The 25,224-nt window shown below is 44.1% G+C and overlaps 1 protein-coding gene across 1 annotated transcript in view; it reads right to left on the bottom strand.

The window, feature by feature from the left end:
• Positions 1-25,224, bottom strand: part of NSG2 (neuronal vesicle trafficking associated 2) — a 65,075-nt gene that overhangs the window by 34,837 nt on the left and 5,014 nt on the right. Inside the window, exon 3 of the mRNA XM_020897960.2 lies at positions 13,370-13,453. Within this exon, the coding sequence (XP_020753619.1) occupies positions 13,370-13,453 (84 nt within the window). The remainder of the gene's footprint in view (positions 1-13,369; positions 13,454-25,224) is intronic.

A 25,224-nucleotide genomic window follows, 5' to 3' on the forward strand; every position in this document is an offset into this window, starting at 1 on the left:
TACAGCATAATCATTTGACTTATACACCTTATGAAATGACTGCTACAATAAATTTAGTGAACATCCATCATCCTGTGTGAATACAAATTAAAAGAAAAAGTTTCTCCTTGTGATGAATACTCTTAGGATTTACTCTCTTACCAACTTTCATATATAACATACCACAATGTTAATTATATTTATCAAGTTGTACATTACACCCCTAGTATTTATCTTTTTATAAATGGAAGTTTGTACCATTGAGTACCTTCATCCAGTTCTTACTCATATTTTAAAAGTTACTGACCCCTAAGGTCCCAGGGTCAATAGTCATAGTAGAGGATTCAGAAGTGAACCAAGGGTGGTGTCTGTCCTCAAGAGTCCAGGCTTTCATAGGGCCATAGAAAACACATGTAAGAAAACAACTTCAAGGAGGAGATCAAGTTGACAAACTTCCCAATGAGTGAGGTCCTAGAGGAAGAAAGGGCAGGCCCATTGCTGACAGTGGGGAAGAGAAGAGGGGCTGTTAGAACAGGCTTCACACAGAAGGGGATGCGTGAGCCAGCCTCTGAGTTGGAAAGGTGCATGCTAGACCACGGCAGAGAGAAAAAGCATTCAGGGTGGAAGAAACAGCTGTTTGGAGGAGTGGACGCAGGATAGGACAGACCGTGTCCAGCATTCCATGAGTAATTTAGGTTGGTGGGAGGGGTGTGAAGTGAGAAAGGAGAGGAGGCTGAAGAGATGAGAAAGAGCTTCTAAGGCCCGGGGACAGGAGACTAAGGAGATTAGATTTCACCCTGAAGACCAGGGGAAGCCTCAGAAGGGCTTTAAGCAGGAGGGAAAAGTGGTCACATGTGACTCTCAGAAGAGACAGACACTGGCTAGGGCCTGGAATGTCAAAATCAAAGACAGGCTGAAAAGTGAGGGATACAGTGGAAATATATACATGACTTATTTTTATCCTACCTATAAAAACAATAAAGCTACTTATGGATTTAAAATTGCATTGTGTACATTTTACTTTGCCTGTGAACAATCACCTTTGATCCATTAAGTGTTATGCAGTACCAAGGGAAAAGAAAATTCAAAAGAATTCATTTTGCCCACAGAAGTGACTATCTCGTATTTTATCAAGTCCCTTAGGACCTTGAGAGGTCTTGTTTTTACCTTTACTAATTTTTCTAGGGCTTCAAATCTCCAGGAGACAGCTAGGATAAGAAACTGAATATTCAACAAATCTGACATGTCATGGTGGGGTGACAGGGGTGTAATTCCCATTTTCAGACCAATAAATACAGTGATAAATCCTGGACCAAGTTTTTCTCAGCCTCAGCACTATTGATATTTTGGGTAGGGTAATGCTTCATTGTGGGGAGCTGTCCTGTTCATCACACATTATTTAACAGCATCTCTGGCCTTCCTTAACCCACTAGATACCAGTAGCACAGATACACGCAGACACACACACAGTCTGGTGACCACCAGAAATGTCTCCTGGGGAACAAAGTCATCCCTGCCGGAAAGCTCGGTCTTTAACATCTCAGACAGAAGAGCCTTTGGGGACCACCCCACTCAACTTCCTCATTTTACAGACGAGAAAACTGAAGCTCAGAGACTGAGGCTAGAAACCAGGTTTCCTTACTCAGGTTAGAATTTTTTTAGAGATCAGATATCTTTTTTCTTAGCCTCAGAGAAATGCAATTTTTAAAAAATGTTGGAGGAATTTTAAATATCAGTTTCACATGGATGGACCTAGAGATTATCATACTAAGTGAAGTCAGACACAGAAAGACAAATATCATATGATATCACTTATATACGGAATCTTTAAAAAAAAAAAAAACCGACAGAAATGAACTTATTTACAAGGCAGACTCACAGACTTAGAGAAGGTACTGGTTACCAGTGGGGAAGGAGTGGGGATAGGGCGAGACTGGAAGTGAGGGATTGATGTGTATACACTGCTGTATTTAAAATAAGATAACCGACAAGGACCTACTATACAGCACAAGAACCTACAATAATAGGTCCTTGATGGTTATCCATTTTGAATATAGCAGTGAGTACATGACCTTCCCAAACTCCCTAACTATCCCTCCCCCTCCAGCAATCATAAGTTCATTTTCTAAGTCTGGGAGTTTCTTTCCGTTTTTGTAAGTAAGTTCATTTGTGTCATTTCTTTTTAGATAAAAGAATTTGAAAAAGAATAGATACATCACTTTGCTGGATACCTGAAGCTAAAACAATATTGTTAACCAACTATGTTCCAAAGTAAAATAAAAATTAAAGAAAAAAGATAAGAAAAAATAAAGCAAATTTAGCTTCATCTAGCTGAATATTCATTTGTTTTTTCTCGCTCCCCTCTGTTCACCTCTCTCTCCTTGATATAAATTATTCAGCCTAGAATTTCTATTTACTTGTTTTACTAGATACAAATGCTAACAAAATTAATAATAATAAAAAAGATTATGAAAACATCCATACTTCTCTAATTCAATACTTTTCTTTTTTCATTTGCTAACAGTGAAGAGGTCAAGGGGAAGATGTCTAATATATATATCTGAGTGTCTGTGTGCCAGGCTCTCTGCCCAGCACATCCTAAACACAGCTATTCAACAACCCTCAGAGGGGGCAGTGGCAAGCTCACTCGTATGCCTAAAGAGGAAACGGAGGCTCAGGGAAGTAAGGTGACATGCTCACACAGCCAGGGAGTTCTCAAACCGGCGTTGGGACTCAGGTCTGCCCGACTGTGTAGTGAGACCGCGCTCAGGGTGTGGAGACTTAGAACGGGTTCACGATTCCTGCCCAAGAGAGAGCTGAATCCCTCCGGAGAAACAGACTCCCCCGCAGCCGCTCGGATCACAGAGCTGAGGAGCTTGCCAGCATCTCCGGGAGGAAGCCAGGCCTCTGTGGCAGTTGCTATGACGACTAGTTTTCCTATAATTACAGAACATGGTGGTGACACGACAAAGCTGCACAGACAATCACTTTGTTAGGACCTGTCTTCCTCTGACAGCTCCAGGAGCTTAAATATCATAATTTTTTTTAAGTCCCATTTAAAACAATCATGCATTACAGCAGCAGAGGCCCAGAGAGTGAGCAGGCCGGGAGATTAAGCCTCCCACTGTGTCAGGGGGTCAGGAGGCAAGCCTCATGGCAAGCCATGGGGAAAACAGCATTCTCCCCTGGGAAGTGTTTGCTTCTCTTTTTTCCTTTGGATCAATGCTTTTAGGCCTTGGCCAAACAGGGTATTCAAAGAGAAGGAAAAAAGAGAGCCAAAGAAAAATTGGCCTAATGCTTGGCAAATAACAGGGATAGGCAGCAAAATGTTAGTATTCTAGTAAACCACTTTTCAGTTTAGTTTAATTTAGCCAATTCCCCATATGTGCGGGGTTTCCTGATTTGGAAGCTGATACAGACAAAAGAACACACATACAAACATATATGCACATCATAGACAAACATACCCCTCTGAGCCAGAAAGCCTGACTCTGTACCTTATTAGCTGTGTGACATTGAGCATCTTAACTAACCTCTCTGATTCTCAATTTCCTTACCTGTACATCAAAAACAATGCCTACTTCATGAGTTAGGGTAAAGATAAAATGGAAAATGACTAGCAAACTACACAGCACATAATAAGAGCTCAATAAAATCAATCAAGTAAAAATAATAATTTTTTAAATCTTGTTTTACTTTCCATGAACATCTATCTTCCTTTTATTATCCTAGAAGGGGATGTGAGAAAGCTTTATGAAGCCCTTCACTACTTTCAGCAACCCAGTCAGGTGTCACGGGAACTCCAGGTGAAGTCAATGTACCATCTCGGGGAATGATGGGTGCAGGAAAGGCTGGGACTCTAGGGCTCTGGGTGAGAAAGTGATGTGGGGAATCAAGGGCAAGTTTCAGAGGAGGTGAGGTCTGGTTTGGGTCACAGGCCAGAGGAAACTGCATGGGCAAAGGCCAGGAGAGGTAAAAGGAGAGGGGGCTTTGTAGAACTGGGAGAGGTCTGAACGCTGAGAACGCAGGGGGATGCAGCAAGGCCCGCCTTTGGAGAGCCTGCAGCGCTGTGCTAAAAACCTCACGCTGCTGCCGACAGGAAGTGGGTGCCACCAAGGATCTCTCAAGCAAGATCTGGTGACCGTCCTAACTGCACAAAGGTGGAAAGGGGAAGGTGGGATGACACTGGAAGGCCAAAAGCTGGTCTGGTGGAAAGGGTGGGCAAGAAGAAAGAACTGAGCCAGGGTGTTGAGGCAGAGGGCCTAGTGAGATGGAGCCAGGTGTGGCTCCCCACTGCGACCCACCCTCGGTGGAAGCATTCCATCCAGTCGCATGACCGGCTTGCCAGAAATGAAACTATCATGATGACAGGAGGAAATTCACGTTTCTGAAGCTTCTGTGGGGCTTATGTTATCTCATTTTGTCCTCAGGCCAGGCCTATAATGCAGACAGCATTGTTTCATTTTATAGCTTGGGAAATGCAGGTTCAGAGACATGAAATGACTTGCTGTAGTTCGTACAAACCCACAGTGTCAAACCTCCAACTCACGGATTTCCCCTTTTCCATATTGCCCTTCACACAAGCGTGCTGGTTAATTGCCCTGGGCTGGGAAAGGAGGGTGATGCATGATTTAGTGTTTGCTCACTTCCATGGTATAAATATTCCCCCAAAGCTTGGTTACAAACTTCCAACAGTTTAACAACTCGTGTGCAGACTTTAAATCGGCCAACTCCCTCAGGAGTCCCACAGGAAATAAAAATACTCACTAAATTCTAGGAGTCTTCTATACTAAACTTACTAACGAGTCACTCGCTTTATTACAGCATTTACGTGCCAGTGTTTGAATCACCGAGAATGAGAACCTGGCAATAAAAGCAGCCCAACCATTAAGCTCTGGAGTGGAGCTGTCATTGAATCACCCAGTGCTTGCGTGTGCCTCACACCCTGAGCACAATCCACCTGAGACAGCGCCACAGACGTTTTCTCTCCCAGGGAAATGTTTTGTAAAAAAATAAATAAATAAGCTGCATTTGCTTTTCAATTCTCAATAATATATGTTTCTCAAGGTTACTCCAATAGTACAATTTCATGAGGCCAAGAGAAAGCACCCAGCCATAAACACAGGCTTGCATCTTTGTTCTGATTTTCAATAAAATCCTAGCCAGAAGTGCAATAATAAACATCAAACACTCTTGCAGCCTTTTTTTTCCACCAAGCACTCACATGCAAATTCTCTTCGTGCCAGATAATGACTCTGCTCCTAACCCAGCAGGCAGTGTTTTTAATAACTTACCTAAAGTGTTTCTCAAAATTAAAAAAATAAGAGAGCAATAAAAACCAAGACAACAGATAATAAAGTAAAATCGCTTATCTCCATTTGCTGCTGTCAGCAAATATTAGAATCCCGTCAATGGAAGGCAGCCCCTGGGATTTTGATGAAAAACTGGAAGAAGCAAATGGCAAAGCTATAAAAGAGGTCTCACCTCCCGGGGAATGTGATATCAAGAAGAGGACATCTATGAGAATGTGTCATCGGCAAGAAGCTTAGAAGCAAAGATATGGCCCCAATTTTAAATAAAGATATTGAGAATGAGGCAGCCAGAGCTCTGGTGTTTATCAGCATGGAGTTCTTCCATCAACCATGGGGATTTTTTGTTTGTTTGTTTGTTCATTTACCTGCTCATTTATTAAAGATATCATTTGGTGCCTAGGGTGGCCAAGCATTCACTAGGCTTTTGGGGTGCAAAGATGAAGAACATACCCTTAAGTCAGTGGGAGACACAGCAGGTAAAGTTGATGCTAACACTGTGTCACTGGAGGGTTATACAGCAGGCGCGGGAACCCCGAGGGGGAAGGGCAGACTGCGCATGGGTGGGCAGGCAAGCCTTCCCAGGCAGGGCCATTTGAGCTGGGTGCTGAGGGATGAGAAGGGAGTTTGCCCAATGGTGGAGGCGGGCAAAGATGGGGAGGCATACGACGTATGTTACAAGGAAAGGACCAGGACTTTGGGCAGGTGAGGGTGCCTGTGGAAGCCGGGAGATGGTCAGAAGGACGGCAATGTCGTCACAGGATACACGCATTAGGAAGAATCTTCCTTTGGGGAGAGAGAAAAATGGGCAGGAGGGGGCTGAGAAAATAGGCAGAGGGAGCTGGAAGGAGGCTGGGCCAGGAGATGATGAGTGGAGACAGAGACCAGAGCAGAAAGCATGGTTCCCAGAGTCTTGCAGGGGGGAGAGGGGCCTGGACTCTGCCGACTGTCAGATGCGGCCACCCTCCTGGGGAAACTGGTTCTGGAATTTCACTGTGTAGTACTGGGGGGAAGGTGAGCAGAGTTGTGGCCTGAGACAGAGTGCCAACATCCCCAACCTTTGGCCAGAAGAGGAAGAGAAGAAGGAAAGAGGTGACTGGCCGCTCAATGGGCCCAGCAGCAGCCCCTGGCTGTGGTAGCTGGGCTCCCCTTCCCTAGGCAGCAGCTTCCCTCGCCCCTTACACGCAGCCAAGGCCCCTGCTTACGGCCTGCACGTGCAGCCTGGCTCCACAGCCTCCTAGGCATGGAACTCGGGGAAATGCCTGGCCTCTGTGAGCCTGTTCGCCTCACCTGCAAGCAGGGTGACAATCTCACCAGCCTGCTGTGCTGGGGTCATACACTGGGATATCTTACATAGTGCCAACCACGGGTCAGGTAGAAAGCAGAGCACAAGTCTCAACGCTGAGTGCATCGACAAATGGATGGAACAGTAAGTCAATATCCTATTAGTCCTGAACCTTCAAATGGGTATGTTTCTTTCTGTTTTGTTGGTGTGCTGTTGCTGCTTGTTTTTAGTAACGGGCCACAGACACCAACTCTTTAAAAACTGCTAACTTCTCACTTCTAACTTTCCCCCACCAGTTTCATGTTAATGTGTCCATTCACCTGACAGGAATGGTGAGCTCTGGTCCCTTTGCACTGATGCATCCCTTGCATTCTGCATGCTCCCCACTGACTGTGCTCAGGGTCTGGTCTGCAGGAGCCCTCAGGATCTTTCCCCATGTACCTGGACACCCTCCAGTCTGAGTTTGCCCAGGACATACTCACCAGGGGCAGGTTTTCTGAATCCTGACTCAGGATGCATTATCAAGTATGGATGCTGTTCAGTTCAGTTCAGTCACTCAGTCATGTCCGACTCATTGCGACCCCATGAATCGCAGCACGCCAGGCCTCCCTGTCCATCACAAACTCCTGGAGTCTACTCAAACTCATGCCCAATGAGTCGGTGATGCCATCCAGCCATCTCATCCTCTGTCATCCCCTTCTCCTCCTGCCCTCAATCCCTTCCCAGCATCAGGGTCTTTTCCAATGAGTCGACTCTTCACATGAGGGGGCCAAAGTATTGGAGTTTCAGCTTCAGCATCAGTCCTTCCAGTGAACACCCAGGACTTATCTCCTTCAGGATGACTGGTTGGATCTCCTTGCAGTCCAAGGGACTCTCAGGAGTCTTCTCCAACACCACAGTTCAAAAGCATCAATTTTTCAGTGCTCAGCTTTCTTCACAGTCCAACTCTCACATCCATATATGACCACTGGAAAAACCATAGCCTTGACTAGATGGACCTTTGTTGGCAAAGTAATGTCTCTGCTTTTTGATATGCTATCTAGGTTGGTCATAACTTTCCTTCCAAGGAGTAAGCGTCTTTTAATTTCATGGCTGCAGTCACCATCTGCAGTGATTTTGGAGCCCAGAAAAATAAAGTCTGACACTGTTTCCACTGTCTCCCCATCTATTTCCCATGAGGTGATGGGACCAGATGCCATGATCTTAGTTTTCTGAATGTTGAGCTTTAAGCCAACTTTTTCACTCTCTTCTTTCACTTTCATCAAGAGGCTTTTTAGTTCCTCTTTACTTAATGCCATAAGGGTGGTGTCATCTGCATATCTGAGGTTATTTATATTTCTTCCGTCAATCTTGATTCCAGCTTGTGCTTCATCCAGCCCAACATTTCTCATGATGTACTCTGCATATAAGTTAAATAAGCAAGGTGACAATATACAGCCTTGATGTACTCCTTTTCCTATTTGGAACCAGTCTATTGGTCCATGTCCAGTTCTAACTGTTGCTTCCTGACCTGCATACAGGTTTCTCAAAAGGCAGATCAGGTGGTCTGGTATTCCCATCTCCTTCAGAATTTTCCACAGTTTATTGTGATCCACACAGTTGAAGGCTTTGGCGTAGTCAATAATGCAGAAATAGATGTTTTTCTGGAACTCTCTTGCTTTTTTGATGATCCAGCGGATATTGGCAATTTGATCTCTGGTTCCTCTGCCTTTTCTGAAACCAGCTTGAACATCTGGAAGTTCTCGGTTCACGTATTGCTGAAGCCTGGCTTGGAGAATTTTGAGCATTACCTTACTAGTGTGTGAGATGAGTGCAACTGTGCGGTAGTTTGAGCATTCTTTGGATTGCCTTTCTTAAGGATTGGAATGAAAACTGCTGAGGCGGTCCCAAAAGACTGGGTGGGGCTCAAGTTGCAACACCCCTGACACTCACTCTATACTCTACCCCTTCTGAGAACTGAGAACACATGAGTGGGCCACTGTGACGCTACCCTCCAGGACCAGAGGCTGAAGTGGGGCTGAAGGTACCAGAGCAGCGACAGCACAGTAGTATGCATGACCCCCTTATGACCTGCAGAGCTCAGAGGGGGCATCAGACTTGGAAGATCAGGGGAGGCATCTCAGAGGAGGTGACCCTACAAGGACACAGACAAGAAGTTGGCTGGCATCTTCTTATCTAAGCCACACGTTTACAAGCTCCTCCAGAGCAACGCTTTTGCCTTACACTTCTGTGTGTCTCCCAGCAACACATCCAGTGCAGCCCAGAGTAAATTTGATAAAGACAAAGAAGAAAGGGGAGAAAGGGCAGAAAGGGAAGAAGTCAGGCAAGCCACAGCTGGGCAGGGTGTCATCGAAGTTTAGCAGAGAAAATGGGTTATGGAGCCATAGTTCTGGGTTCTTATTTGTCCTTAAATGTCCTCACTGCGTGGCCTTACCAGACACTTCTTTGAGCATCAGTCTCCTCATCCATAAAACGGAGGTAATAATAAGAGTAGTGATAATATAATAATAAAAGTGGTACTGATAATAATAAGAGTAGTAGTACATAAGGTTGTTGTCAACCTGAAAAGTGGATATAAAGGCATTTTTAACTAGTACTAGGATTATTCATGTTATAACTGATGTGTTGAGAAGTAACTTACCAAAAAATACTGCCTGCATTCCCCAAGAGGCAAAGAGGAGGCTTCCGAGGTCACTGTAGAGAGCCCAAGGCAGCCCATGGGTTCTGACATTGAACTGGCTACTCTTTGAACAGTTCCTCCAGGTTTATCCAGCCACTTTCCCAGGAGGAAAAGTCAGGAAAGGGAGGACCAGGTCTGTCTCAACCAATTGTCAAAATCCAGCTAATTAGGCAGGAAGCTAAGAACCCAGGATGAAGGAACGGGATCTGAACAGGAAGAGAATAAAATGATCATTCGTTGAGAACTAGAGTGCTCCAAGAACTTACACTTCGGGCTATGTCAAGACTGTGTCTCAGTTCATTGATGAGGAATCAAGAGCTCAGAGAGGTGAAGAGAATTCCCAACGTCATGAAGCTAAGAGGTGACAGGGACATGACCTCAGCTGCCATGTGAATCTAGTCCCAAAGTGGAGGTGTTCCCTAGAATACCTCTCCTCAGCTTAGCACAGCTTCCAAATGCAAGACTCAAGTTTCTTCTTTCAGGTGAGCCTGGGGACAAACAGCTCCTTCCAGAGCAAAATCAGCTTCAGAAGAAACTCCAGCTCCCAGGACTAAGAAAGAAGGCGGGGCTTCTCTCTGCATGCTCCCATCTTCTCAAAGAAGCCTGGTGAAGGTTCTCGCAAGTCTGTGACCCTTGGCAATGACTGCAAGAGCCTTCAGGTTAAAAAAAAAAAAATCCAGGCAATTCTTTCAATCTTTCTCCATTCATCCCTCCCTCCCTGCTCTCTCCTCTCATTCTCTCTCACTGTACAATTGCTATGAGCTGATCTCCCCGGGTCAGGTTTGAGCTGTGAAGTCACAAGCTGTTCCACCTCCTCAAAGGTACTGGAATGAGGGTCGGATGCATGTGTCATCCCCATGGTTACTTCTGCCGTGGGTGATATCCTGGAGGGGGCGCCTGGCCATTGTTTATCAGCCTTATGATCTCTAAAATGAATTGGGAATTCTCTGACTTTAAGCTCCAGTTCCCTAGCCTCAATTTCCATCCTGAGCCCCAGACCAGTTACATCCAAGGGTGGCCAGGCTGCCTCCCCCACCCACCTCTCCCATGGTACCTGCATACCCTCCACTCAATGTGCTCCCCACTGTCCAGTCCCCCATCTCCTATCCAGTCAGCCAAGCCAAGCACCCAGGAGCTCCTGATGGAGCCCCTGATTCTCCAACCAGGAACAAGTCCTGCAAGTTCACCTCCATAATAGCCCACCTGGATGCCCGAGTCCCCCTGCAGCTGACGCTCAGACCCTCAGACTCCTCTCAGGCACCACAAGCCTCCTTAGACTGTGGCATCAACCATCACCCCAGTAGAAACATCCTCCATGCGGCCCAGGGGGAGCTCTCACTAAGGAAGTGAAAAGCTGGGCAAATGGATGCTCGCAGGTTTACAAAAGCAAACAAATTTGCTCCATCCCCCCACTTTGTTCTGAGTGGTGGGGCCCTCCACCCACACCAGTGCTGACAAAGGACTGACCCGAATCCCAGCACCCTTTTTCCCACCACCAGGACCAAATGAGTCAAGTTGTGGGGTGGGGGCGGGCTTCACAGGCCCTGATCCCTGATGAATTACTCATTTTTTCTCACTGGCTGACTCATTTCTGCTCTAACCCATAGTTACCTATGGCAGGCCGCATGGATGAACAGAAAGTCCCGGCCACTTGCTCCTGGGGGAGCAGGTTGCATTGCTGCTCTGAGCTAAAGTTCCTCTTGAAAAAAAACAGGACTATATCAGCCTCTCAGGGACCCGTGGGCCACAGGACTATATCAGCCTCTCATGGACCCATGGGCTGCATGCTATGATGTGATGTTTTACTGTATGATAAAACAGCCACATCACCAGAAGTTGTCAACAAAGAGGAAACAAAAACAAAACAACGTGTTCCCAACACCACTGCTGATGACACAGACACAGATGATATTCATTTCTTTCCTCTATATACTTGTGGTTTTTTCATAATTCCAATCATAGAAAACATACAGTTTTACTCTCTGCTTTTTTCACTCAACCTCCTCTACAATAAGTATCTGCCCAAATTATCACATGTCTTCATAACCATCATTTTAAATGATTGCTAAGTAAGGATTAATTCCATCAAAAACTGTAACACTCTATTTGGTAAAACGAGCAAAATTTTTAGATGCTTCTAATTCTTTTCTGATTATTGTAACAAGTCATGCTCTTGTGGAATTGGGAAAGTAAAAGAAAGAAGAAAATATCTCATAAGCCCATAATTCAGAGTAAACTACTCACCCTGCAAAAGTGGTTCTTAAAAAATTGCTGAACTAGTCCATCCTATGCATATGGTCTTACATATGGAATCATGAGAAAGTTGCTGAAAACCTAGCATTGTTTCAATGCTTTGAGTTTATGAAGAACACTGCAGTAAACATTTGTGTTCATATATTGTGTACCAAGATACTCCCACCCTCCCCACATGGCTACCTGCTGGCCCTTGCAGGTAGGTACCTGCACGCAGTTCAGGCCAGGTCCAAGTTCACTGGGCCCATGCTGTGTGCCAGACACTAAAGCCGCAGTCCGAAATAAAAGCAATCCTTGCCCTATAAGAGGGGGTCAACACCCAGGGAAGCCCCACATGCTGGGGGATGTACACAGAGGCGCCGTACTCTTTCCCAGGCTCACACTCCCAGCTGCTCTAATATAGATTTAGCAGGGAGAAAGACAGGGACCAGAAGCAGACCAGTATATGTACCCGCATACATACTCCAATCCCCAGACAAGCAACCAAGGATGGTTTTCACGTCCAAAGCCCCGGAGCCACAGTTGACACAAAATAGCTGTGATTAGTCATGTATTTCACCTGCTTTGCATGTATCCTGTACATCATCCTCACAGTAACCTTCTGGTATCTCCCTTCGATAAGTGAGGTTTACTGACTTGCTTGGACTTCCCAAGTAGATCAGTGGTAAAGAATTCACCTGCCAGTGCAGGAGATGCAGGAGACGTGCATTTGATCCCTGGGTCAGGAAGATCTCCTGGAGAAGGAAACGGCTACCCACTCCAGGTTCTTGCCTGGGAAATTCCATGGACAGAGGAACCTGGTGGACTACAGACTATGGGGCTGGAAAGAGTCGGACATGACTTGGCAACCAAACAACAGCAACAACTGACTTGCTTGTGGCCACATGGCTGGTATGAGGCAGAAATAAGAGCTCAAACCCAGCCAGACTGCTCCAGCATCCATCTACAGAACCACTTATTCTACTGCTTCCATGGCAGATTTTGCCTCCAAAATATCTTTTAGGTCTCTAATCCACTCACCATCCTTCTCTAAGCCACTGCTGGTGTTTGAACTTGGACAAATGCAGTAGCCCAACAGTCTCCTCATGCTCCCTCTTGCCCACTACATTCTGTCAATCATGTAAAAGCCAATCTGTGTTTTCTAAAAACCAACTGTAATAATGTCCTTCTGTTACCTGAAGTCCTTCTAAGATTTCTTCAAAAAAACCCAAATTCCTCCATACAGCATACGAGGCCTAGGATTGTCTGCCCTCTGCCCATTCCTCCTGCCTCCTCTCTGCCTGCTCCCCACGCCTCTCCCAGAGCCCTGATTCACCACCCTTATGCCTATTCAGTGTTGGGTCCAACTCCCCTCCAGCCTCAGGGCCTTTGCACAAGCTGTGCTCTCCTCAGCCACCTAAGCCCTACGTGACTTCCCCACGGTACTCTCCTGAAGTTCCTCCATACATCCTTGCAGAGCAGGTTTCATGGCTCCTTCATGCAATTCATCACAGTGATATATACTCCTCAGTTCTCCTAGTAACCCCTCCACCAAGAAACAGAAATTCAACCATCCAGTTTTTACCACTAAGTCAACTTTTCTCTCCCTTTGTCTTTTTTGTATTTGTTGCAATCACCCACTGTCTACAATTTGCATTTCTTTACACATTTCCATCACATTTCCTGGAGGCTGTGACAGAAAGGCAGAGACAGGAACCAGAAGTAAAAGAAGAAATGAGACACATTTAACAATTATCAGCTTGTCTGAACATTTCTGGGCAAGAGAGAGGCTAATTCATTCATCCTCAAGAGGCAGAGATTTGTTATTTGACTAGACTCAGTGACTGACATGCAGTCATTCTGTTACACCATCAAGACACTGACCGTAAATTCAGCAATTTTCGGCACCCGGAACTTCCCTTTGTTCTTCTGTTCAGGCTGATATTCTGTTCTTGTCTTCACAATGACCTAAAATGATCAACCAGTGTTAGCACACATAAATACTTGGAAGAGTTTTCTGTTCCTTTTTTTTTAGTAATTAGAACTTACTATATATTGCATAAAGATCAGAAAACACATACTTCCTCAAACACACACAAGAAAATTAAAAATTCAGATTATCCATATTTTCCCATTCCAACAGAGACAACCATAGGTGACAATTCTGGTCACACTTTTTCAGACGTTTTTACATGCATATGTATGCATTATATTGTATTTATGTATTAGCTATTTATACAAATATACTTTTGTGAAATGGACTGGCACTTCATTTTATCACACAACACTACACTAACATTTTTTTCCATGTTGACAAATACATGATTTCAGTTTGCCTTTTGATGTTGCTTAATATTTCATTGTATGTGTAACTATAATTACTCTAACCAGTATTGACTGCTGAACATGTAGGTTGTTTCCACAATTTGGATTATCTAAGCAAGTTATGATGAACATCTTGTAGCTAAACTTTTGCACATATACTTAGTTCCAAATTAATTTAGAGACTTCCACAAAATGAAATATAAAGGTCTATTGAATCTATTGTATCATCTTATTTTTCTTAAGTCTGAATATTTTGCAGAGGTGGCTAATATCTTTTTGTGATAAGCTGTCAACCTGCCAAGACATTTATGGAACTTCATCCCACTGTGTAGGCAAAGTGGAAGAAAAAAAGAAACTTCACAGATAATCAATAACTATTGCTGCGTGCCACAGTGTTATGGGGAACACAGGAGCTGTCTGAGCCTTGGGGTCTCATCTGTAAAGTAAAGACAATGATCATAATCATAACCCCTATTTAACAAGATTGTTTTGAGGGTTAAATGAGATGATAATGGGCAATATTTTTGGAATAATTTATTATGTGCCAGGGCTAGATCAAGCTCTCCATATACCTTATCCACAAACCACTACTATTTCCATTCTCCTGAAAGGGAAACTGAGGCACAGAGCTGCCAAGTCACATATCCAAGGTAACACAGCTCTAAGGAAGCAATCTTGTAACTGTGATCAGTCTTCTCATTAGAGCTTAAATTAACGGAATTTTCACTGAAAATTTCACTCCGAGTTTTCCTAGAAGTGAAAGTCAAGTGTATGGACTCCTGCAAGAATTCTATGAAGAATGCTCTTTAAGGTCTCTGAGGCATACTGTGGACAAAATACAGCTCAAAAAGGAAGGGGTAGGGGAGGAACTTCCGTGATTGAACATCTCCTGTGTGGCACTTGGAAAACACTGCTCCCTCCCTGACCCATGGGATTCATTTGCAGATGTAAATTCTGTACCTGTGCCCTCTTTCAACTCTGCTCCTCCAAATAAAAAGTGATCCCTGGCTTCCTTAAACAAAGAAATTATACAGTCAAACAAGGGTGAGGGGTTTGTGGGGAGAATGGGGTCAGAGAATGTTTGATTTTTTTCTATCTCCTGCTCAAAAGAAGAAGAAAACAGAAGCCTCCTTGCCACAAGTAAAAAAATATCCCTCACGCTTTGCAAATGTACTATACGGCAGGCACTGGGCACTTGACAGGTACCATCTCACTTAATTCTGTGTTGTGGGGCAGACACTGACACTGTCACTACTGTAGGGAGGTGAAAGACCACACAATGTGTTTGAACCCCAACTCCAGCACTGAGCCTGCTGTGTCTTGGTTTTCTCATCCACTAAATGGGAAAATAACCATAACTACCTGGTTGGGTTTTTAGGAGGCTTAAATGAGTCACTATAAGTCAAGCACTCACATCGTTTATTCAATAATAAATGCTTTTTTGAACACTGCCTCTGAGTGCTGCCAAATGTTTTTCCAATAGATGTCTGAAGCAGATGCAGTTTGGGCCTGACTTGCACATGTCAACCTGTAGGCCCTCCCTATCCAGTCCTTACACAACAACACAAGGATTTCTCAAGAGTGATGCTCTTCAAGCATGGTCTAAAAAAGGGGGCTTTCAAGGATGAATATAGTTTTCCTGAGTGAACAAGCCAAGACATTTTATGCAAAGTGAACCACATGGTTTAAGAAACAAAAGTGTGAAACAGCATGTAGTCTACATGTTTGGATGCTTTGGTGTCACATGAACTTCGATGTGTAAGTAAGAACTGAGAGCTAATATAACTACAAGAGCAAATGCAAAAGCACAGCCCATAGCCTGTGCTGTGTACTTAGTCACTCAGTCATGTCCAACTCTTTGCAACCCCATGGACTGCAACCCCACTAGGCTCCTCTGTCCATGGGGATTCTCCAGGCAAGAATACTGGAGTGCATCACCATGCCCTCCTCCAGAGGATCTTCCCAGCCCAGGGACTGAACCTAGGTCTCCCACACTGCAGGCAGATTCTTTACTGTCTGAGCACCAGGGAAGCCCAAGAATACTGGAATGGGTAGCCTATCCCTTCTCAAGTGACTAAACACAGCACAGCACATCCCTTCTCCTGGGGATCTTCCTGATCCAGGAATCAAACTGGGGTCTCCTGCATTGCAGGTGGATTCTTTACCAGCTGAGCTACCAGGGAAGCCCTTTAGAGATGGCTGTGTGGCCTCCATAGGCTAGCTGTTTCTATTAGAAATGCACAATATTCCGGGAAGGGCCAAATGAAATATATTAGTGTTTTGTGAACTTAAAAGACACTCTACAAATTGTAGTGATTAAAAATTGTTGGGATAGTACTAGATCAACTGGCAGGTTATGAAATGTATAGAAAATTTAGATGTCTGATCATTTTAAAAAATATTTACATACTGGAAATTAATTTCTTCTCCCAATTCTTCATGTTATATGTATACATACATGTATATATTTATATATACATGTATTATAATACAACTCAGTATCTATTTCTAAGCTTAGTGAATTTCCTGGTCAGTGTGCTATGTAACCCATACAACTTGGGGCAGTAATAGCCTTTGCCTTTTATGCTAGACAGCATTCGAAGGTAGTCCCCAAACTTCGCACCCTATCCCCTCCCCCATATAATCTCCTTCCTCAAGAGTGTGGACAGGGCCCATGAATATGATGGCATAGTCACTCCCAGGAGTATGTTATGCCATCTAAAACTCCATCACAGCAGACTGGAGAGAGGCTCCTTCTGGCCTTCAAGAAGTAAGTCAACACGCTGGAGAGGGCTATGCAGCCAGTGCGTGAGGGTGGACTCTAGGAGCTGAAAATGACCTGGGCCATTAGTAAGGTCATGCAAGAAAATGGCACTTCAGTCCTACAACCACAAGTAACTGAATTCTGCCAATAATTGGCATGAGCTTGGAAAAGGACCCCAAGCATCAGGTAAAATGCAGCCTGGCCAATACACTGACTCCAGAACTGTGAGACCCTCCTGAGCAGACAATCCACCTAAACTGTGACTGGACTTCTGACCTATAAAAACCTGTGAGGTTTCTGACCTGTGACATGATAAATTTGTGTTATTTTGAAGTACTAAAGCTTTGGTAACTGGTTACATAAAAACAGAAAAACTAAAATTCCTCCCCACATTATCAAGTCCATCTCAACCATCTCTTAACTAGACTTCTTCATTTCTAGATCCTTAGCCATCAGAGTCATCTCGAGCATCACACATCAAATATGAAGAAACATTTGCTGCTTAGTCTTCCCCTCTGCCCTTCTATTTTATAGACATCTTTCTCAAAACTTCTCAAAGAGCTCTAGACCATTTATATCATTCCATGTAAATTTAAAAGACCTTATGCAGCAGTCAACATGTTGAGACAGGGACAAAGCTAAACAAATATTACTGCTGAAATGAGACAATGAATAACCATTATAGGCATACCATTCTGCTATAATTGCCATAATAAATATTTTGTGGTTCCTTCTCTTGTATCCACTCCCTTCTTCAATCAAAAGCCCCCAATCCTCCTTTCAAGAGCCCTGTCCTATGTGATGGCCATGTGGTTTGGTGGAATTGTTGACTTCCTTGAGGGTAGGGATGGTCCCTAATCAGATTGGGCCAATCAGAACATACTGTTCTATTGATCACAAAATTTGATTGGCTCAGAGATGCACATGTTATCCAATTTGGATCAAAGTATATGAGGCAATACTGACTGGGAACTTGGGGGAAGAAGCCTCCTTACTCTTTATGAGTGTTCCCTAAAGAGTATGGTCTTCCTCCAAATTGTACAGTGAGAACCTCATTCTGAAATAGTTGATACACTTGTTGCTACTATGAGGAAGAGCCAGGATGAGGTCAAAGGCAGAATATAAAAGAGGACAGAGTCAAGAGGAACCTGGAGAAATGGATGTGAGCCCTGATGACATCTGCCCTCTGGATCATGCCATGCCTGAAACCAGACCCACAGTGAACCCTGCAGGCATGGGGCAGGGGTGGGGGAGTCAAATCTTACTCTTTGGGCCTTAATCCAATTTATGCTGGGTTTTCTGATACTTGGTGTGAAAAGCTTTCTGTCTGATACAAGTGTGTTCCAAGAAAAATGAACTGAAAAACTATTAGAATTTAGTAAGATGGCCAAACACTAAAATCATAACAAAAGCAATAGATTTTCTTGGCATCAGCAAAAAAAAAAAAAAAATCACCTCAGAAAATGATGGATCCACCCAAAGATACATACAAAAATGTTCACAACCACTTTTTTTCATGATAGCCCAAACTGAGAACAACTCAAATGTCTATTAACAGGAGAATGGATAAATTGTGGTTTATTCATAAGATGGAATGTTACACAGCAATGCTACACACATGGGTGAATCTCACAGGCATTACATTGAACTGAAGAAATCTGATGCAAAACATTTTTTATATCCTGTGTGATTTCATTTATATCAAGTTCAATATAAATAAAATAATTTTATATTATCTAAACAAATATATATACTATATATAGTACATACATATAACACACACACACACACACACACACACACATAGTATCCCAATTACCTTTTACAGTAATAGGAGAGATGCTGAGTTTAGTAGAATTGGGGTCATAGCCCTCCACATCCCGCTTTGCCCTGAACACCTAAGTGATGTTGCTTATGCTCTGAATGAGTCTCTAATGAAAACACTTCTTTTGGCTTCAGAACACTTCCCAAACCACCAGGTTCAAACTAGATGGACAGACAAGGGGGCCCCTGACCCCATGTCCATCCTCAGTTATCTGCTCCTCCCTTTAGCTAAGTCATTCTTTGTCCAAAAGCAATCCAGGTGATATTTTACCTTTGCCCCAAGGAAATATTAGCTTATCAGAACCCCTTCTCCACATCAAAAGCAGGTCGGTGCCTGTTTGCCTGGAACAAACCGGCAGTCCTCTGCACTGGTCTTCTTTGAGCTCCTGGCTAGGTTTGGCAGGCGTGCTCACTCACTCCCCCACACAGGTCCTCCTCCCAGGCCCCTGGTCCTCTTCCTGCTCACTGACCATCCCTCCTCGGCTTCCTCCTCAAGTCCCGCCCACTCTGCTTAACCCCTCAGCGCTAGAACCTCTCAGGGTTAGGTCGCGGGATACTTCTTTCCTTCAAATTCCTTCTGAAGCTTCTTACTCCTATCACTTCAAGCTCCATCTTTATTCTCGTAAGTCTCAAATTTACATCTCCAATTCCGACCCTATTCAGCATTCAGATTACCCTACTGGCTGTTTGCCCTTGGACAGACACACCTGAATTTATCACGTCCACAGCAAAGCTCTTGGGTTCCCTGACTCACCTTCCCCAACCATCTTGCCCTTGACATTATCTTCCTTGTGTAATCCCTAGCTAAGAAAACAGCAGCATGATAAGCCATGTTTATGTCAAGTCATATACAGGAGTCTCCCATGATCCCTCCCTTCCCTTCAGTCTCCAAACCCAACCCACCACTAGTCTCCGCTTCTTCAAAACTCTCTCAAATAAACCCATTTGTCCAGTTATACTGCCCTAGTCCAGAGCATCATCCTCTCTCCATGAGCGTTTGCTCTGACCATCTTCCATGCTTCCATCCTTGCCTCCCAAAATCCAAACAAAAAGAGCTTTCTAGACGATGAGAGCATCAGCCAGCAAACATTCAGAAGACACCCAGGAGGCTGGACCTGGGAGGACCACAAAGATGCAGTTTAGAGTGGACCGGGAGAAGCAGGTGAAGTGAGGGGCAAGCCAGGGCTCTGCATGCCTTGCCTCACGCATTAAAGGTGGACTTGTGATAAGTGAGGAGCTAAGGAAGGTTTGTAAACCGGAGAGTGGCTTTCCAGGCAGGCATTACAAGCAGAGGAGAAGCCTCTGGCACAATGGAGATAGACTGGAGAGATGCAGAAAGCAAGAAAAAACAGCCCTACAGTTACTGGAATCAACCAGCTATTGGGCATGTCATGAAGCGTGGTGTGCTGTTCCCGTGGACTGGCGCCAGAAACAGATCCTTTCTATAAAAGGAGACATAGTAACAGTGACTTTTTTTAGTACTATGAAGGAGAAAGCATAAGAAATGTTAGCCAATCATTATTAATTGTACCTTGGAGGAATCAGCTTGCTTATGCAAAAAAGAGAGAAAAGAGAAAACAAATTTGGTAAAAGGTTCTATTTTCTGCAGTTGAAAAAAAATGGAGCAAAATGGAGCTCTGAGCTAACTTGATTAATAAATGAAATGTAATGAAAAAGTGGGGAGAGGGGAGGAAAAATTCTTTCTACTTGTTTTTATTAAAAGTAGGATTTTATAGATACTTGGAAGAATGAAACTCCTGGTTTTCAAATATGGTTTTGAATTTAGGCAAAGGAATAAATTTGTTTTCTTTTCATATCAATACATCAGCCCCTATTGTTCTGTTAGCAGTTCATATGAAGAACATAATTTAACATAATTGGCATTGTGAAAATGGGATAAATTATTCATCCCAAAAGGACCCCTTGTCTGGATATATTCCCCCTTCTCTGGCAAGGCCAGATAATACATGGTGGTTCAGATGGCGCAAAGTATAGATCATAAAAATTTAAAATACTACTTCCCAGGATTATCAATAATGAAGAGGTTCCCACACAAAGAGGCTCTAGGATTGGCAGGAACAATAAATAAAAGTGCAGAAGTGCTGACAAGGAGCATAATTGTATTTTTATGAGCTAGACTGGCACAGGCCAGAAATAGATCTAAGCTGTACCTTTCAGCTCATTCTTTCAGCAAAGAAAGAAGTTAGGAGCAGGACAATGAAGGGCTAGCCACTATGCCAGACACAGTGCTACTCATGTGTACTCATAAAGTCTCATACCCATCCCCCTGCTTGTAGCATTCTCTCTGACCCTCACATCTCTCCTTTAAGATCATTATTATTCCCATCTTTCAGATGAGGAAATTTAGCCTCAGAGATTTCAGTCACTTGCCTATGATCAAATGATAGGTAAGTGGTTGAGCTGGTATTCAAACTGAAGAACATGATGCCCTTTTCTATAATTTTTAAGGTACCGTTATGTGCCTGGCACTGGACCAAAGGCTTTACATCCTATATCTCAGCCAATCCTTTCAATCACTCTGAGGAAGGAGAGAGTATCCCCATTTAACAAGAGCCAGAGTCTCAGGGAGCAGAAATGACTGCACAACCTCACATAACCACTAATGGGCTGACTCAAGGCTTGAGCCTGGGCTTCTGGCTCAGATCAATTGCCACCAGTAAGGTCATCATTCAAAAATCATAGCACTCAAACTCTGATCCTGTGGCACCTGATGCTCTATCAATGCTACTGAATGAATGCCTTAATGAGTGAATCCTGCACCTAAAGAGACAAGGTAAAGCTACCCCAGTGGGGCCTGGGTACATAGCTGGGAACCTTCTCCCATTTACCACCTCGCTCCTCAACTCATACTCCATCTCTGGGTTTGAGTCTCTCCCTGGGCCCTTGAAGTTTGGTACTAGGCCCAGAACACAAGTAAGATGTCGGTGTTCAAAGAACATTAGTGGTAGTACTGTCCCATCCCACCAATCCACAGACGGGAACATGGCAGCCCAGAGAGGGGAGGGATTTGCTGCCGGTCACTCAGCAAGGGCTCCAGTATGGACTTGCTGACTCCCAGTCCAGGGCGCTTTCTGTGGGCTCAAATCTCTTTTCCTTGCTGGGCCTTTGATTTCTCAGGGCAGAATGGAATATTGGCCAGGAAGGCCACATATGGATGGACTAGCCCAGAGAGTCTCTGACTCTTCAACTCTATGACAAGGCATATAGCTGGGGAAGATGAGGGACTCTTCATTGGGTCCCACAGGGACTGCCAGCTCCTGCGCTGAGCAGAGGCTAGTTGCCTGGGCTGGAGTCCCTACAGCAAGGGCCATAGCTCTGCCATCCAGACCCATTCTCTCCAGGGCAGAAGCCCAGCCCACCTCACTGTTCAACCCTTCTTGCACCCCTGTGCACTCCAAGAAAAATGACCCTGCCTATGGGACTGAACTGATGATGATGATGGTAACAACAATCATGACAACAACCTTGCATTAAGCACTTACTCTGTGCCAGGTACTGTGATAAACACTCGACATGCATTTTCTCATTTTACCCTGTAAACACTTCTTAAAGGAAGATACTACTGTCCTCATTTTAACAAGAAAACAGAGGGACAGAGCGGTTAGTAAACTTGCTCAGGGTCACACAGCAAGTAGGCGGTAGAATTAGGATTCGAATTCCAACTGCATTGTTACAATGCATGTGCCTCTATATAGGCCACCCTTTATTTTCAGGGACACTGGCTCGCTGTCTCTCTGTGCGTGAACCTAAGCAAGTAAGGCACTTCAGCTCCCCGAAATCGCTTCACCATCTGTGAAATGGAGGTGATTTTTAAAAATATATATATATATATATATAATTTGATATATTTTCGTGGTAAAAAAAAATAAGTATGAAACTTGTAGAATTATATATATACATACATATAGTCTTCAAATAGGCCCCAACCACCCCATCTGTAGTCCCTAACCATTCGATGGTTTTTTGGGTGTCTTTTCAAGACTGTTTTATGAGTTATAAGAATGAAACATACACCCCTATTTCCACAAATGGGGCTCCATGCTACATTCTTCCAAGTTGTTTTAAAGGAGCAATGTGTCTGTTGCTTTTTCCACATTAGCACAAACACAAGCAAATCTGTCTCATCCTTATAACAATTGCTTACTTTTCCACATCCATGCACTATAGTTTATTTAACCACTTCATTCTCATGGAACATTTGTTTAACCACTCCAATATCCACATACATATATGGCTTTGCAGATTCAAAAAATATATCCATAGGATAAATTTCTGCCACCAGTAGCAACATACCCATCAAATGGGATATGCAGTTTTAATTTATAAGCAATGTCCAAATACTAAAAACCACTGCATCAAGTTATATAACCAACCAGAGTGCAAGAAGATCTGCTTTCCCCTAGCATTAGCAACACCAGGCATTATCACTTTATTTATTTATTGCCAATCAGATATGTAAAATGTTATGTTCCATTTAAAATTATTATGTTTTAAATTACAAACAATTTTTAATCTGCTTATTGGTCACTTTCTGTCTATTTGTTAGAATCACCTAGTCAGAGCCTTTGCCCCAATTTGGGGGCACAATCTGTCTCTTGTGAGCCCCTGAAGAGCAGAACAAGGGGGCTCTATCACCCTGGAATCTGCAGGGATGAGCATTTTCTGCTTCCCAGGGAAAAGCTGATGGTTCTCTGATCCTGTGTATCAGGGAGAAAAATAAACCCTCTGGTAAAGCCAGGACAAAGTCCAAGAAGGCATGCAGGACTCAGTGACAGGAGCAGTATCTCCTTTGCTCCTTTCTTTCCAGATCTGCCCCATCGAACCCCTGAACCCCCACCATTATCCCATCCTTCTCAGCAAGTTTTACTTTTATAGTCATCCTCCAAAAATGTCACTTTAGGGAGACACAGTCTGAATATCCAAGGAGAGAAAGGAAACTATCACTGAGCCCCATGTTTGTATCATTAGATAATTTTCACTTGTTTTCTCTCAGTAACCCTGTTAGGTAGCTATTATGCTCATTTCACAGAAAGAAAAAAAAGGCCCAGAGATACCAAGCAACTTGCCTAAAGCCACACAGTACATGAATACTGTAGCTGAGATTTGAATACAAGTCTCTAGGACAACAAAGCACATGTGGTCTACCACACAAAATGTGAAGTGTGCCAAACATTAATAATTGATCTTTTAATGTCTGCATTCCTTTCCTCCCACAAGCAGGTGAGCCAACCTCCTGTGGGACGTGTAAAGATTTAGTAATGAGTAGAAAGGAAAGGAACAAACTGCCTAGAGCCTCACAGCTGGCTTTGCTGAATACATGATTCATCTGAGCCTTTGCCAAGGAGGGTTGTGCCTATCTGGCTTGCTTTCATGGGACTAACCATCCTTTAGCTGGCATTTCCCAGACTCCTGGGTACAGATCTTGGCTGCACTGTTTTCTTTTGGTGTGTCCTAGGATAGTATTTTACTTCTCTGAGCCTGTTTTCATATGGACATACTGGTCATGACCTCATAGAGGAGTTGTGCAGTTATCTGGGTTATCGTGGTCACGTAAATAAACCAAAGGCCCATCCTGGAATTTGGTTTCTACAGATTGATGTTCCAGCTTCTCAAGAGTTTGCTCCCATGGCCTGGAAAGAGCTACCAAACTGCTTAGATTTAAATGGATTAACTAAGCCTACTTTTACACTAGGCAAGGGGCCGGGGGTCTCATTCAGCCATCATTTCCAGTTTCCCACCATATGCCAGAACCAAGGCTACAAAGATGAGACAGAGCCAGGACCTTCAGGCCTAGCGGGAAAAACTCCACAGGGCTGACCCAGCACTGTCATAATCAATCTGTCCATCTCCCCATTTCTATCGCCAATCACAAACACAGCAGAGACTTTCCAGTTGATCTCCTGCCCTCCACTCTTTTCTTCCCTGACTCATGGAGGGGAGGGTACAGCTAGAAACCCAGTAGCCTCTCTTTGGGGGAAACTTCTCTTTTCCCATTCCAACAGAGACAACCATAGGTGACAATTCTGGTCACACTTTTTCAGACATTTTTACATGCATATGTATGCATTATATTGTATTTATGTATTATCTCATTTGGAAGATGGATTGGAAGAAAGGAGGAAGAAGAGACCAGGCTGTAGGGTAGCCCACAGCAGCCTGAGGGATCTCCCTAAAATAGAAATCTGATTCTGTTACTCGACTTCCTTAAACCCCTTCCAAAAATGTACCACGTGAACCGCTGTCCACTGCACCTCATGCACCACATCCCTCCCCCCTCACTCAGCGCACCCAGGCAAGTTTACCTCCTGACCACCCTCGGGGTCTGTCCGCATGCTGACCCCTCTGCCTTACCCCCCTCACCTACCCACTCTCCAGCTCTCAGCCAGGGATCCTTCTTCAGAAGACTTCCCTGACCACTGTTCCACCATAATTAAGCCCTCTTAAGTCTTAGCCTTTACAATCTAGCACCTTACTCTTTTCTTAGAAGCCCATCTTACAAGTTGCATCTCTGAACTTGTATTTGTGTGCTGGCCTGTTTGAAGACCCTCTTTCCCACTGGGACTAGAAGCTCCATGAAAGCAATGATCATGCCTGACTTTTCCTGGCTGTGTATGTATAGCCTAACATAGTGCCCAGCACGTAGAAGGTGCCCCATGGAAATGCTGGATGAGTGAGTTCCTTCCAGCATAGTGAGTATAACCTTTGCTATGATTATGAGTGGCCAGGGAGGGTGTCCAGGAGAGCTGCCACGAGCACTGGCTTATCAGACAGGAAAAGGGACAAGCAGGGCCTTCTGGGCAGAAGG

The sequence above is a fragment of the Odocoileus virginianus genome, chromosome 14, assembly GCF_023699985.2.
Source record: "Odocoileus virginianus isolate 20LAN1187 ecotype Illinois chromosome 14, Ovbor_1.2, whole genome shotgun sequence".
NCBI classification, from domain to species: Eukaryota; Metazoa; Chordata; class Mammalia; order Artiodactyla; family Cervidae; genus Odocoileus; species Odocoileus virginianus.